Source organism: Echinops telfairi, unplaced genomic scaffold, assembly GCF_000313985.2.
Source record: "Echinops telfairi isolate 266 unplaced genomic scaffold, ASM31398v2 ScPeMD7_7417;HRSCAF=8455, whole genome shotgun sequence".
Lineage (NCBI taxonomy): Eukaryota > Metazoa > Chordata > Mammalia > Afrosoricida > Tenrecidae > Echinops > Echinops telfairi.
The window spans coordinates 8,117,860-8,131,092 of record NW_022111317.1 but is presented as its reverse complement, the minus strand read 5'-3'; the positions used below and the strand labels follow the sequence as shown (position 1 = coordinate 8,131,092).

At 56.5% G+C, this 13,233-nt stretch overlaps 1 protein-coding gene across 1 annotated transcript in view; it reads right to left on the bottom strand.

Annotated features, from left to right (window-relative positions):
• Positions 1-8,619: 8,619 nt before the first annotated feature.
• Positions 8,620-13,233, bottom strand: part of EEF1G (eukaryotic translation elongation factor 1 gamma) — a 10,539-nt gene continuing 5,925 nt past the window's right edge. Inside the window, exons 6-9 of the mRNA XM_045297202.1 lie at positions 12,753-13,112; positions 9,307-9,479; positions 9,072-9,196; positions 8,620-8,861 (exon numbers count right to left, since the gene is read on the bottom strand). Coding sequence (XP_045153137.1) covers positions 8,703-8,861; positions 9,072-9,196; positions 9,307-9,479; positions 12,753-13,112 — 817 coding nt within the window. The 3' untranslated portion in view covers positions 8,620-8,702. The remainder of the gene's footprint in view (positions 8,862-9,071; positions 9,197-9,306; positions 9,480-12,752; positions 13,113-13,233) is intronic.

Sequence of the window (13,233 nt, the reverse complement as noted above, 5' to 3'; positions counted from 1 at the left end):
CAGACGGCTCTTTTAAACAATAAAGACCGAAAGCTGCTTCGTTCCTTCGCCAACCGCTTAATTTTTTTTATTTCATATTTTCACTATTTATTCTGGTTTTTATATGTAAGCCTGGAATAAAGTGATCAGTGAGCCCCCAAACCAGATCATCCATATGGATAGACACGCGTTTTTCTTCTGGTGTAGATTTACCCTGGGTTTCTTTTTTAAAAATCATTTTTTGGCATATAATTCTCATACAATGTAACAGTCTAATCATCTTAAGAGTGGTGCCATCCTCACCACAATTTCAGAACATCTTCTCTCTCATATTTGTTGTTAGCTCCCCATATCCTCCACCCCACCTCCCCACCTCCCCTGCCAAGCTCCTGGGTAATTATTAACCTGGTTACAATCTCTCCTATTGGTTTATTGCTTAATGAAATCAATCCTGATGCAGGGTGATTTAAACTAGACCGAAAAGTTGAACAAGACAAAGCAAGTGTTTTCCACTCCCAGCCCAGCCCAGTCCCTCTCCCCAAAGGTAACTATTGTTAACAATTTGTACCAAAGACTTTTTAACTATATGCAATGCAGCGCCTGCTGGGTCCTTGAAAGAAGAAGTTTTCACATCGCACATGTGAATTTACACTGAGCTTTTCAGAAAGATGGCCCTGCTGTGATGAAGGGTACACAGGTCCTGCCAAAAAGAAACCAAAACAGTGGTGTAGGGAGGTGCTTGGGAATGTTGAGGGAGGGGGCTGATGCTGGAAAGGAAGACAGATGGGGCGGGGATGTGTGTGTGGTGGTGGTGGTGGGGTGTTGTGCCCTTATCTCCACTGGAACTCAACTCAGCCCCCCTTGGCATTAACGCAGAGAGGCAGGCTTCCCTGGGCTTCCAGCCAGCTTATCTGAGGCACTGTTTGCTCCAGCCACCCTCTGGGTCAACAGGGAAGAAGGCAGGAGGCGAGGCTGATTTGTGGAACCACCGCAGAACACAGATCTCATTGGGGGTAAGACTATCAAGACACTTGGCAGAGGGCGTTCTGGGGGCTGGCTTTTGCCCCAGTCCAGCTTAGGGGGGTGTAGACCTTAAGTTGACAAACTCAAATTTGGCCTACGGTCTACCCCCTGGGGGGTGCAAAAAATGACTTAGTGCACCCTGGCAATTGAAAACGTTTGGGCTATGGCCCATGATCCAGGATAAAGTGGGGTATCTGATGGATTGATCCCGAGTGCCCCCCACCCCCCACAGGGGACAGTATGGGCCACTTGAGGAAACACTGGATACTGTGCCCCCTTTAAAAAAAAACAAAAAACCTGGCAGGACGTGCTGAACTCTGTCAGCCAGGAAACACCCCCCACTGCCCAGAGTTGATTCAGACTCCTGGCGCCCCCGTGTGTCACGGAGTAGAACTGCTCTGGGGGGGTTCGCTTGGCTGGAGTCATGCAAGCCAGGGGCTCCTTAGGTTAGCAACAAAGTCCAAAGCACCTGAACCCCACCCCACCCCACCCCCAGGTGATCGCTCAGCCCAGGGAAGGGGGATACATGTCAACATCGAGTTGTGTCATTGGGGACACACGCTTGGAGAGATGTCTGCCCAGTTTTCTCCTGCTGTTGTCCATGGCTGTAGTATTCCTCACCCCTCTCCACACCCCACCACCCAGCTACCTTACTTCCTGCTGGACGGGGCTGGGGGTGGGGTCGTGTACCAGCAAGATCTAGCTCAGTGCATTTCCACCCCCACCCGCGAAGATCCCAGGAAGGAGACACTCTGGAGGGAGATGGTATCCACAGGGTGAGCGGCCTATTGAGAGCCACCCAGCCCCACGGAGCAGGCGTCATTTGAGTTCCAGGAGGACAAGGACAAGGACTTCCGCCAGGGGCCCCACACCTAGGGCAGTGGCTTCCGCAGAACAGTCATTCCGGAACACATCCTTCAGGAACACATGAATGAAGTCCAGGCAGGACAGGCCCCCCGAAGCCCTTGCTCTTTGACCAACAGCATCCTGCACCCACACTGTCAAAGCTTCTCAAAGCTCTCAGCCCCGCCTCACGCCAGTCTCTCATGAAGCTGCCCAGGGCCAGGCATTGGTGGTGGCGCCAATGGCTGTGGCAGGGACAGCCACAGTCGGTCCTGGTCAGGCACTTAACATCCCTGCGCTCCAGGTCTCCCTGCAGAAAGAAAGGTGTGAGCGCCCTTAGCTCAACTTCTGGGTTTCCGACTGATCCTATGCTGTGTTTGACCCAATTAACATGACCTTTTCTAGCAGGTCTTTTACCCACCACACACACACACACACACACACACACACACACACACACACGCACACGTTGGTAATAATGGGTCTCAAGGCCCCCACCCAAGGTTGCAAGACCTCAGCGTTTTCTCAAAGGTTGTAGATTATCCTGCCCAAACTAGGGCTGCCCCTACCCCAACCCCGGGATCAAGGACTTCACCCCCCACCCCACCCCCCACCCTGGCCGGGACATTACCCCGTTCCAGACCGGCGAGGTCAGCGGAGCCCAGACGTAGGACGAGTCATCCCTGGGATACCCCAGGCTCCAGAAACTACACTCGCTCTGCGGGGGTTCCCTGAGACGTAATGTGAGGTGTGTGTGTGTGTGTTTGATGAACCTTGGGCTCCTCGTTGCCATGCAACGGTGCTTCTGTTTTGTTCCTATTGTGCGTGTTTCCATGGCAACCACCATGGGGAGCTCCGGGTGGATTCCCCTTCCTCGCCCTTCGCTCCACGGTCCCCTGTTCGGAACACCGGGAAGAAAAGGCGGCCACCACTTAAACGGGTAAGCACAACTCTTGCAACTTTCACTTCCAGAAAGGAAGGAGGGGAGGGGGGTTGCCACCTCTTTGGAAGCCGGCTGCCAGCCCCTCCCCCACACCGGCCCCACCCACGGCCTTTGAGTCGATTCTGACTCACCCACTGCAGGGCGGAGAACTGCTCCCTGGGGTTTCCGAGAGACTGCAAATCTTTAGGGAAGCAGAATGGCTCATCTTTCTCCCTCGGAGCCGCAGGTGAGCAGCTCAGAGCTTAATTTACTGCACCACCAGCACTTCTTATGTCCTCCCCCAGGGCATAAGGGTCCTTGAGCCTGGAATCCTTAGATGGGAAGAAATGATTGAGCCACCTGGAATCCTCCATACCCCACCTCCACCCCATATACACATGCCAGAGGGGTTAGCATCCCAGCCCCAGCCCTCTCCGCCCACTACCATTTGCTGGCCAAGCAGTCGGTCCACTTTAAACCCCCCTCCCCAGTCGGAACGCAAACCTCCTGGGCAATCCTGGGATGCAAACGTCATTTGCTAAGCGGTTCTCAAATTCCAAAACCCCTCGCCCTAACCCCAAACCTGAAGCCAAAGAAACGCCTCCTCCCGCTCTAGTCCCACCCCCAGCCTCAAGCTTCCAACTTCCAAGAGTTCCTGAATTGCAGCTCCTCAGAAACCCTTTCCGTTACACCCAGTCCCTAATGAAATCTCCAAGCCTCGCAGAACTCAAGTAAGAACAAATAAATAAATAAAGCTGATTCGAGAACAAGAGCTCAGAGACTTTGGGAGGAAAACATGCAAAACTAAGCCCTCCAAACGGTGCCTGGGAATACACAGGCACACACCCACACACGCTAAGGTCAGAGGATAGTAGCAAGGTCAAGATCCTGGTAGTGATGTCCTACTAGATGTCGTTTTGCAAAAAAACATGACCAGTGGGAGAAACTGAGTCAAGTGGACGTGGGACACACAAAAAACCCCTCACTACCATGGCGTTGATACCGACTCAGAACAACCGGACAGGGCAGGGTAGGACTGCCCCTGGCCGTTTCCGAAACTGTCACTCTTTACAGGGATAGAAAGCCCCGTCTTTCTCCAGAGGGTAACTGGTGGGTTCGAACTGCTGACCTACCTTGCAGTTAGCAGCCCAACCCATAACCATTACAGCACCAGGGCTTCTCTCGACCATGATAGCAAAGACTGCCAAGGTACTAAAAAGAGAAGGGAAAGTCGGACACTGAGAGCAGGACGGGGAGGGGCACTGGTCAAAATTGGATCAAGGGGAGGTGGCCTACAGGGCAAGGAGTATACGGAGAGGCGAGGTGGACAGGAGACCAGGGAAAACGAGCAGCAAACCATGACTGAATGAAGCTATAAAGGAGCTACGAGAAGAGAAGAGGCTGGAGTGGGCTGGGGACACGGCGGACAGTTGTAAACAGGAGTGGAGGGCCAGGAATGAAGGGAGCAGCCAACGCCCCAGTCAGCTCAGCCCCCAGCATTCCAAGCAGGCGGGCAGGGGTGAAGGGGAAGAGGCATCATCGGCCCCTCTTCCCTTTCTAGGAACCAGCCTTCCTTCCCAGCTTCCTGCCAGGGCCATTTGGGGGGAAACCTGGCCTGGGTCCCCCTCCCTTCAGGGCTCCGGCTTCAGGACAGGAAGGGCCTAGGCTGCCCCTAGCCTGAGTCACCACATAGCTGAGGTTCCTGTCACCCACTGTCCCCGCCCCTGCTACACCCAGTGCCCTCTGCCCGCTCCAGGACTTACATTGCTCCCTCGGGCTGACTGGCCTCAGGGGTGGCTGTGATGCTTCTCTGCCGGTTTTCTTTTCCTTTTTTTTTGCAAGCTTTGAGAGCCCGGATGGGAACCTCAAGGTCTAGGATGGTAGCTGGATCCACCATCTCAGGATCCCTCCTGCTTGTCTTTCAAAGTGACTCCGATAGGGGAGCTGAGAGAAGGGTGGGGTGCCCCAGAGTGGTCCCTGGCCCCTCGATGGGTAAAATACTTTCACAGAGATGACTTTGTGAGCCGTTCTTGGTGGTCCCTGCCAGCTGCCCTTCATTCCGTATGTCTGAGTCAGCGACTGGGGACTCACTGGAGAGAGTAAGAGGAAAGGGGCGGGGGGACAGAGGTGCTCACCCCTGCCCTAGCGGCAGAAGTAGGTAGGGTAGGGCAGGGTAAGGTGTGGACGCTGCACCCCAGGGCAGCCAATACCCCAGGCAACCTGGTGACTCAGGTGTCACATGGGAGAAGGCTGGCAGGAAAGCACACTCTGGCTTGCCTGTGACTCAGTGGACATTCGGAGGATCTCCCGCTGAGGGGCTGGCCCTGCCCCACGACAAACAACTGTCCCTTCCCATTCCCAGGGCAGACCCCAGTGCCTGTGTTCAGCTGCTTCCTCCCGACCTGTGATGGCCCTTTTTTTTCTTTGCTTTCAGTCTTCAACTGCACGGCCCTGCCTACCCTCCTGTGGCTGCCTGGGCCCTTGGCCATGATTCCTGATTCCCCGCCTGGCTTTGCCCATCCTACCACCCCCATTCTGGCAGAGCCAGCCCTAGGATTGCAAAAGGGCTGAGCCAGAGCAGAGGCCCTCACATGACAGCTGCTCCTGCTGCAGGGGGTGGGGGGAGGAAAGGCTGGAAGTAGGGGGAGGCACATTCCATGGGAGATCCGATCACAACCCCCCCCCACTCAGGATGTACCACCCATTGTGCAAACAAGGCATGGTCAGCAGGCACCCCATACCCCCATGTCTGAAGAAGCCAGGACCACAAAGGTGGCTGTGGGAGCAGGAGTCGGGCAAGAAGGCAGAGCCCAGGAACATCAAAAGATCCAAGGGACACCAAGGATCACCACGGAGTCAGCGCCACCTGCCCAAGGGGTGCCCAGCTTACAGGAGACTGCAGGCATCAAGCACAACAACTACTTAGCAACTCCATTTGCCCCCCCACCCCTCGTCTTTTGGGTGCTGAGGCAAAGGAACATCCCACTGGAGCAAAACAGACACCACCTCTGGGTGCCATGCCAGCCCAATTTCAGCTGACAGACAAGAGCAGGTGGCACGCTACTAACTTTTCAGGAGTGCCCATCTTTTTGCTCGAGAGAACTAGGGGTGGGGTGGGTAGGAGAGAGTAGGAGAAGAGGGGGGTAGGTACCCCAAAATGACATTCATCTAGAGGACCAAAGTCAACTGGAGAAGTTAGCAGTGCCTGCAGGTCCTGCTGGTGGCGTGAGCCAGGCATGCCACAACCCCCCAGGGAAATGAATGGGAGGCATGAGGAAGGGAAGCTCTCAGTTCTGGAGACAAAGTGCTGGTTGCCATGAAAACCAGTAAACATTTCAGAAAGCATGGGGCCAAGCCCCCAAAGCGTTTCATGTCTCTCCCGGCCTCATTCTAGGCCCTTCCCCCACCTCTCAAAAGAAGAAGTGGCACATTTGGGGCATGTGGGCAGCTGGTGGGATGGGTCCGACCCAGGGAGAGCAACTGTCCGCAGGCTCCAGCTCAGAACAGGATGTGAAAAAGGAGAGACGACAAGCAAGGTCTTTCTTTGAAGAGCTGTTAAGGGCTTTTAACTTTGTAATGGGTGACTTAAGCAGAAACACCAACAAAGTCAAAATAATTACCTGCTTATGACCAAGGAGCTGGGAGGGACGGGGGTGGGGGGGAGAGGGTGGGTGGTGGGTGGGTGGGGGGTGTCTCGTTGGGCTGCTAAAAGCAAGGTCAGCAGTTCAAAACCACCAGCTGCTGCTCCACAGAAAGAAGATTTCTGCTCATAAACAGCCGGCCAGATGATAGTGGGTGAGTTGGTATAATCAGTATGTACTGGCTTACCTACAAGGGAAACTGGGTTCATATGGCCCCTCGAATTCACAACTGTTTAGACCCTGGCACCCTGACACCCCAGTAACCCTCTGAGCCCACCCCGGCCCCCTTCCCCACAATGCTCTTTCCTTCAGCCTTGCTGGAGATCCTTAAAGCAGGCGCCAAGCAGAGAAAATCGCCAACCCCTTCCCTCAAGGATCACGCCCCTTGCACCACTACCACCATTGACCCCACCCCCTTCACACATCCCTTCCTGTTGGAAGGGCATGGGGGCAGTGTGGAATGGGAGGACGTGAGCTCGAGGAGGTGCAGGGGCGACACGAGGTTCCCAGGCACGCCGGGAAAACTGCCCAGCAACGGGAGACGTCATTCAGGCATGGGCTCCAAGTGGCTGCGCGTGCCGAGCGGGGCGGAGCCAGGAAAGGCGGAGCCAGGAACCCCCAGAGCCCAGCGCGGGAGCAAGGCTCCACGGGAGGGAAAGGCTGCAGCGGTGACTCAGGCCTCCCCGGGGCAGGGCGGGGTCCCAACTCCAGACGGGCTTCCCTGCTTGCAGGCCCCACAGCGCGATTCTAGCGCTGTTAACCTCTTCCCTGCCCACCCTCGGCATCTGTCGGGCTCACAACTGCCCCTCCAGGCTCCACCCTCCCTCCCTCGACTTTGCCCTTTAACAGCCCAGCGCCCACAAGCCCGGCCACCCTTGCTCTGCACCAAACCCCCACAGCTTGGAGCACAGGCGGCAGGATGTGCGGATGAATCACTTTCCTGCCACCCATCTCATGGGCAGTTTGGGTGCGACGGTCCCTGCCAAGCCCAACCCCCACTGCCGTGTGGGCTCCCAGATCCCTCCGCTCTCCTCTTGGGCCCCACTCCAGGGCCTCCTTACAGGACCTGCTGCCCAGATCTGCAGCGACTCGTATTAAAGGCCTTGAAGATTATACCAGTACAGAAAGGGGTGTGGTGGGAAAGCTGGGAAGGGGAGGAGTCTGGCAGGTTCCTGAGGTTCCAGCAATGGCTCAGCACACCCCAAGCCAGCACCGAGCACTGTGGACCCTTGTCTGGTGGGTGGAGCTCGGCATGCTCAAAGCAGGGCAGGTTATCAAGTTTGGACCCGACCCCAAATGAGCAGCTGGTGAGCCAGGGCAAAGCCAGAACTAAGCTGCACCCCTGCCGTCTGGCCAAAGGCACAGGTACCAGGTGAAGGATCCCAGCAGATTATAGCCCTACCCGTAAGCCATCTCTGGGTCTGACCTCTGTAGGACCTTCCCCTTCCCCTCCTGGACATGCCCCTCCCGTGGCTGGACAAGCTGGAAGGGCGAGGAAACCAAGATTAAAGGCCTCCTAGGCCATGGTCTGCACATGTGCCAATTTCACCACCGGCCTAAATGCTCTTGACAGTTGGCAGAGGGACAAGAATGTCTGCAATGGGTCGAGGTCATCCCCAAGAGAAACAGCAACAGTCGGTCCAAGCAAGCACTGGACAAGGAGGGCTGTGCCTCCTTCCAAGTAGCAAGGGCTTCAGAGGGACACCCACTGGGTCCCCAGTCCTGTCACACCAACAGCCTGTGGTCATTCAAATCTCTGGCCCCACACTTCCCTGTCTGGGAGGAGCTAGGGACACCAGCCCAGCTGGACAGCCCCGTGCCTGTTGTAGCCATCTGTGCCCGCTCTCCCCACTTGTGAAGGATTTAAACTGTGAGCCTGGGTGACAGCCCGGGGCAGGTATAGAAAGTGTTCTCACCCATCACTCTGGCTGGCAAGGTCTGTGGTTCGGGGCCCCGACTCCTAACAAGCCTATGTCTAACAGATGGAAGCACTGGCCACTCCTGGGCCATCCACGTGAGCGTTGTCTGAATCCACGGACACAACCGTGTCGACCCGCCTCCTGAAGGTCTTCCCTTTGCCGCTGCCCCTCCAGTTTACCAAGCAGTGGGAGGTAAGGTCTTGGACCCAGGAGTGAAATAGCTACCGAACTCCGTACCATGCCACCCCCTTGGAAGGAGCCACGCGGACAGAAGAGGCGCACACGGGAAGGGTCACTGCTCAGCTTCTTTTAATGACCCCCCCCCATCCATCGCCCCACAGGGCAGGTGCAGGCGGTGGGACACCGGCAGGCCGTTCACTTGAAGATCTTGCCCTGGTTGAGGGTTTTGCCCACGTGCTGGAAGGCCCCCTCCCAGGAGAAGTACTCTTGGACCAGCGTCTTTGTCTCCTCACTGCCAGGATCCAGTTTCCGCCATGTGTATGACTCATAGTCCACCTGCCAATCTGGACTCAGCTACAGAACCGAGGCCAGCAAAGGAGACAGTGGTCAAGCCACCACACCAGACAGCCACACAGTGGCCCTTCCAGCCCAGACACATGCCATTGGCTCCCAGTGGGCTCCTATGGCCCACCTCAGCCTAGAACTGAGGGTAACTGAACTTACCCACCAGCCAGCACCCACACCACACTCTACCCCTCCACCCTCCACCATCGCCGCCCTCACCGGAAAGACAAGCTCTTGGCCTCTGAAGACCCAAACCCCCGAAATGGAGCTGCTGTTGTTGGTTCCGAAGAGGATAACGCTGGCGAAGGCATTCTTCCTCAGCTTGTCCAACCGCTGGAACATTCCTGAAGGGGCACAGGAAACCCATCTCTCAGCCCTGGGGACCACCCATCACTCACCCACCACACCTACACTGCCACCCCCACCTCGGCCCTCCTCCCCGACCACGTCTCACCAGTGATGAGGTTGCAGCTCATGAATGTCTGGCTCAGCTCCTCGGGGAAGCGGTACTCAGCATACCACAGAGACCAGCCTTCCTTGTCAAAGTGCTCCCAGAAATGCGGCAGTGCCACCGAGAGGGTGTCCTCGTTGGAGTACTTGCGCTTAAACTCGTCCAGCACGAAGGGACTGCGGGGAAGGGGAGAAACCACCGGAGGTCAGCCAAGGGGCTGCTGGAGGGGACACAGGGAGGGTCCCAGGGTGCTTAGGCTTGAAACAGGACTGCTGTGGAAGGAAGCAACCGTTGGCCTGGCAGCTGTGTGGCCTTAGGAGGGAGGAGGGGGTGGAAGGTTATAAGCAGGGTGAGGCATGGGTAGCCCTTCCCTCCCCCAGCACAAGTATGCTGGGCAAGTGGGCCCTGCTCCTGGAAGGGCACAGCTAACTGCTGCCCCCCAGTGGAGATGCAGAGAGAGAACACCATTCCAGGGCTGGTTACAGGATGTTCTTCCTGGACCCTGGCTTTAGTGCAAACTGTCTAAGCAGCCAAGTCCCAGCATGGCCTTTAGCCCCTCTCCACCCAGCCGTTGAGGCTGGCTACAAAAGCACCCTGAACCGTATGTAACACCCCCCCAGGGAGCCCACCCCTCACCACAGGTGCTCCTCCTGCCAGCAGCCAAGGAGCCCTAAGTTAATGCTCCAATGGGATGTCTTGAGCCCCAGCAGTGTATAGTGATGAGCTGGGCTGCTAGCCCCAAGGTCAGCAATTCAAACCAACCAGCAGCTCCTCGGGAGAAAGATGGAACTTCCGACTCCAATAAAACTCCAATAAAGTTCCAGGCGTGGGAATTCCCAGGGGCAGCTCTACCCTGCTTGACAGGGCTGCTCTGTGTCGGCACTGGCTCGACACAAGCCCTGATGGCGCAGCAGTCAGGCACTGGGCTGCGAACCACGGTCACAGGCTTGAAACTACAGGATTAAGGAGGCCGTCTCTCCTTAAGAGTTCAGTCTCAGGACAGCGCCCCACCCCACCCCACCTCCGCCCGCCTACCCCAAGCAGGGCCACTGCGAGTCCGAATGGGCCCGTGGCAGCTGAGTTTGGTGGTGGTTTTGGACAAGGTTCTGTTGTACCCAGGCTCCTGTCCTACCGCGGCTTTGCAGTTAACAGGGACCTGGCTCAGACAAACCTGTCATCTTCTGCACGGACATGGCCTGAACCTATTAAACCCCCGCTTCCTGAATGTTCACTCCTGTGACTCAATTACTCACTCGTATAAATAATGCTACAAAGGTCACGCGGATGTGCCACTCAACTCCCCTGACTTGCAGGCGCAGAGGCCCTCTGCAGGGGGCTGTCCGCGATCCGCTGGGTCCCGGCCCCCCCGCAGGGCTCACTTCAGACATCCAGTGGCGGACGGCTAAGACGCCACCCACCCAGAAGTGGCGCCGGGATTCGGGTGCTTGTGAGCCGGCACGGACTTTCCTCCGGGGTCTGAGCTGCTCCTCACACCAGTTTAGGTATAAGGCCTTAAAAAGACCAGATATTAAAATTTAAAGGCCAACAGAGCGTGGCTTTGAAGGCCTCACCTGTCATTCTAGGGCCTCCTGACAATAAATGTTAAAAATGTTAGGGAAAATGTTAAAGCATTAACATCTCTGAACAAAAAAATGTTAAGGCAAAATGTAGGAAAGGCCAGAGAACCTGAAGCGCCTCCCAAACCAGCCAATTCTGACTCCTCATGGACCCGTGACGGCGACACGGCTCCACGGGGTTTCTGAAGCCATGTTCCTGAAGCAGCACACAGCCCCAACCCTTTCTCTGGTGGAACAGCTGGTGGAGTTGAACCTCCCACCTACAGCAGACCAGCCAACAACCCATTGTGCTGCCAGGGCTCTTTGCTCAATAAACACGCAAACGTCTAACTAGACATCAGCTGGCATCGTCACCTGGGTTAGTTCTACCGCTGGCACTGACACATTCCCCCAAATTCTGCTCACTCTGGACCTGCCCTGTGCTAGCCTCCTAATAAATCCCACAGGTTCAGATAAAAACCCTTTGGAGATTTTAACCCACAGCCAGTGGATCAATTCTGACTCAAAGAGACACCACAGGGCCCCCCATCCAATGCCCCCCAGTCTGAAGGCTGTACATCTTTCCAGGAGCAGACAGCCCATCTTTCTCCAGAGGAGCGGCTGGTAGGTTCAAACTGGTGACCTTGTGGTTAAGGGCCCAACCCATAACCGGCTACGCTACCAAGGCTCAAGACCTGGCATTCCCGATCACCCACCATTAAATGCCTTGGGGCTCTTGCCAGCCCCCACCCCCAGCGTTCCCCAAATTCAGAAGACAAGTGGTCACTAATCACCTGCTGCTACCGAGTTTGTAATTCTCCCGCCTAAACACAGCCAGCGTATGCCCATGCACCCCCAGCGGGCGCCTCTTCGTACTGGTTCCTTCCAACACCCAAACCACTGCACGCTGAGGGCACCCACACTGGAAGCCCTTCAGACCAGCTGCTGGGAAACCAGCTGGCAAGAGAGAAGGGCAGAGCCGGCCAAGGGCAAAAACACGGGCAGAGTGCCTGCAGAGAAAACGGTGCTCAGGGGCGTGAAATTGAAGTACCTTGGAAGCCCCAGGGGAGGGGAAAGACGGGAGTCAGGGAAAACCCAGCCAGGCAAGTACTGCGACCTCCCTTCTAATCCTCTAACCCCTAGACTTCCTGTAAAGAGAACGCAGGCAACCTCCAGGGTTCGGTCCCACTCTCCGTTTGGGGAACCGCGAACTGCACGAGCCGCAGGCACCCTGTCTGTCCCCAGGACGTTTTGGGTCCAAATCCAACGCAACTGAAGGACACGGCCACACCAGAGCGGAGCAGCCCAGGGGCTGGCGGGCTGGCCCTGCCGTCTCCCGGCTGCTCACCACCTCCGCTGAGACAGCTCGCAAAGCCTCCTGGCAGGCAAGCTCAAGACCACCAGGGACCACCAGCTCAGGTCCTGCCCCAGCGGCGGCTCTTTGCTGGGAAGGGAATTCCCAATTCCCCACTGCTGGGCGGCGTGCTCTTTTCAGTGCCTCTTCCCACAAGCCTTTTGAAGCACCTCTCGTGTTGAGACCACGCACTCAACTCTTGAGGCTACTTTAAAAGCAATTGCTCTATCTCTGACTAAAACAGACGTTGACAATTTCGTATGTCCACTATCACCTCCAACTCACAGGGACCGCACAGGGCAGGGCAGAGCTGCTGCCAGGCTGTACACAGCCATACACCTTTCCAGAGCACAGAGCTTCACTCGCTTCTCTCCCAAGGAGCTGCTGCTGGGTTTGAACCACCAACTCTTGAGGTTAACAGGACCCACGACACCAACCAGGGCTCTTTGAGTGAGGACAACCCAAAACCGGGCAGCCCTGGTTGGAGGAAGGGTGGTGACACCTGGTAGAAAGCACGTCTCCACCTGGACAAGCCTTACCTTTTGGGCAGGTGAGCAAAGGGGTCCTTGGCCTTGGGCTCAGCAGCCAGTGCCTGTTCGCATTCGTCCATCTCCTCCTCAGGGGCAGGAGCTGCGGCCTTCTTCTCTTCCTTCTTCTCTTCTTTCCGCTCCGCCTGGGCCTTCTGCTTCTCCTCCCGGGGCGCCTTCTCTTTCCGAGGGGCGTCCTTCTTAGGCTGGATCTCGGCAAACTTCTTAGCTGGGGCGGAGGGAGAGTGCAAAGTGGGCCTGTTTCCATGGTCTTCTGAAGCGAGGATGCAGCCTGGGGCAACTGAAGCGCCTGCCTCACCCACTCTCTTCCTCCGCGGGGGAGGACAGACACCACCCTCAGCAGCAAGTACAAGGAGGGTTCACCAAGTTCACGGAAAAAGGGAACGACAAGGTGGGATGTCTCTGCATATGAAGCCCCCTCATACAAGCGTATGCCCATGTACAAAGCCAGTCTCCCCCAACATCCTACTCC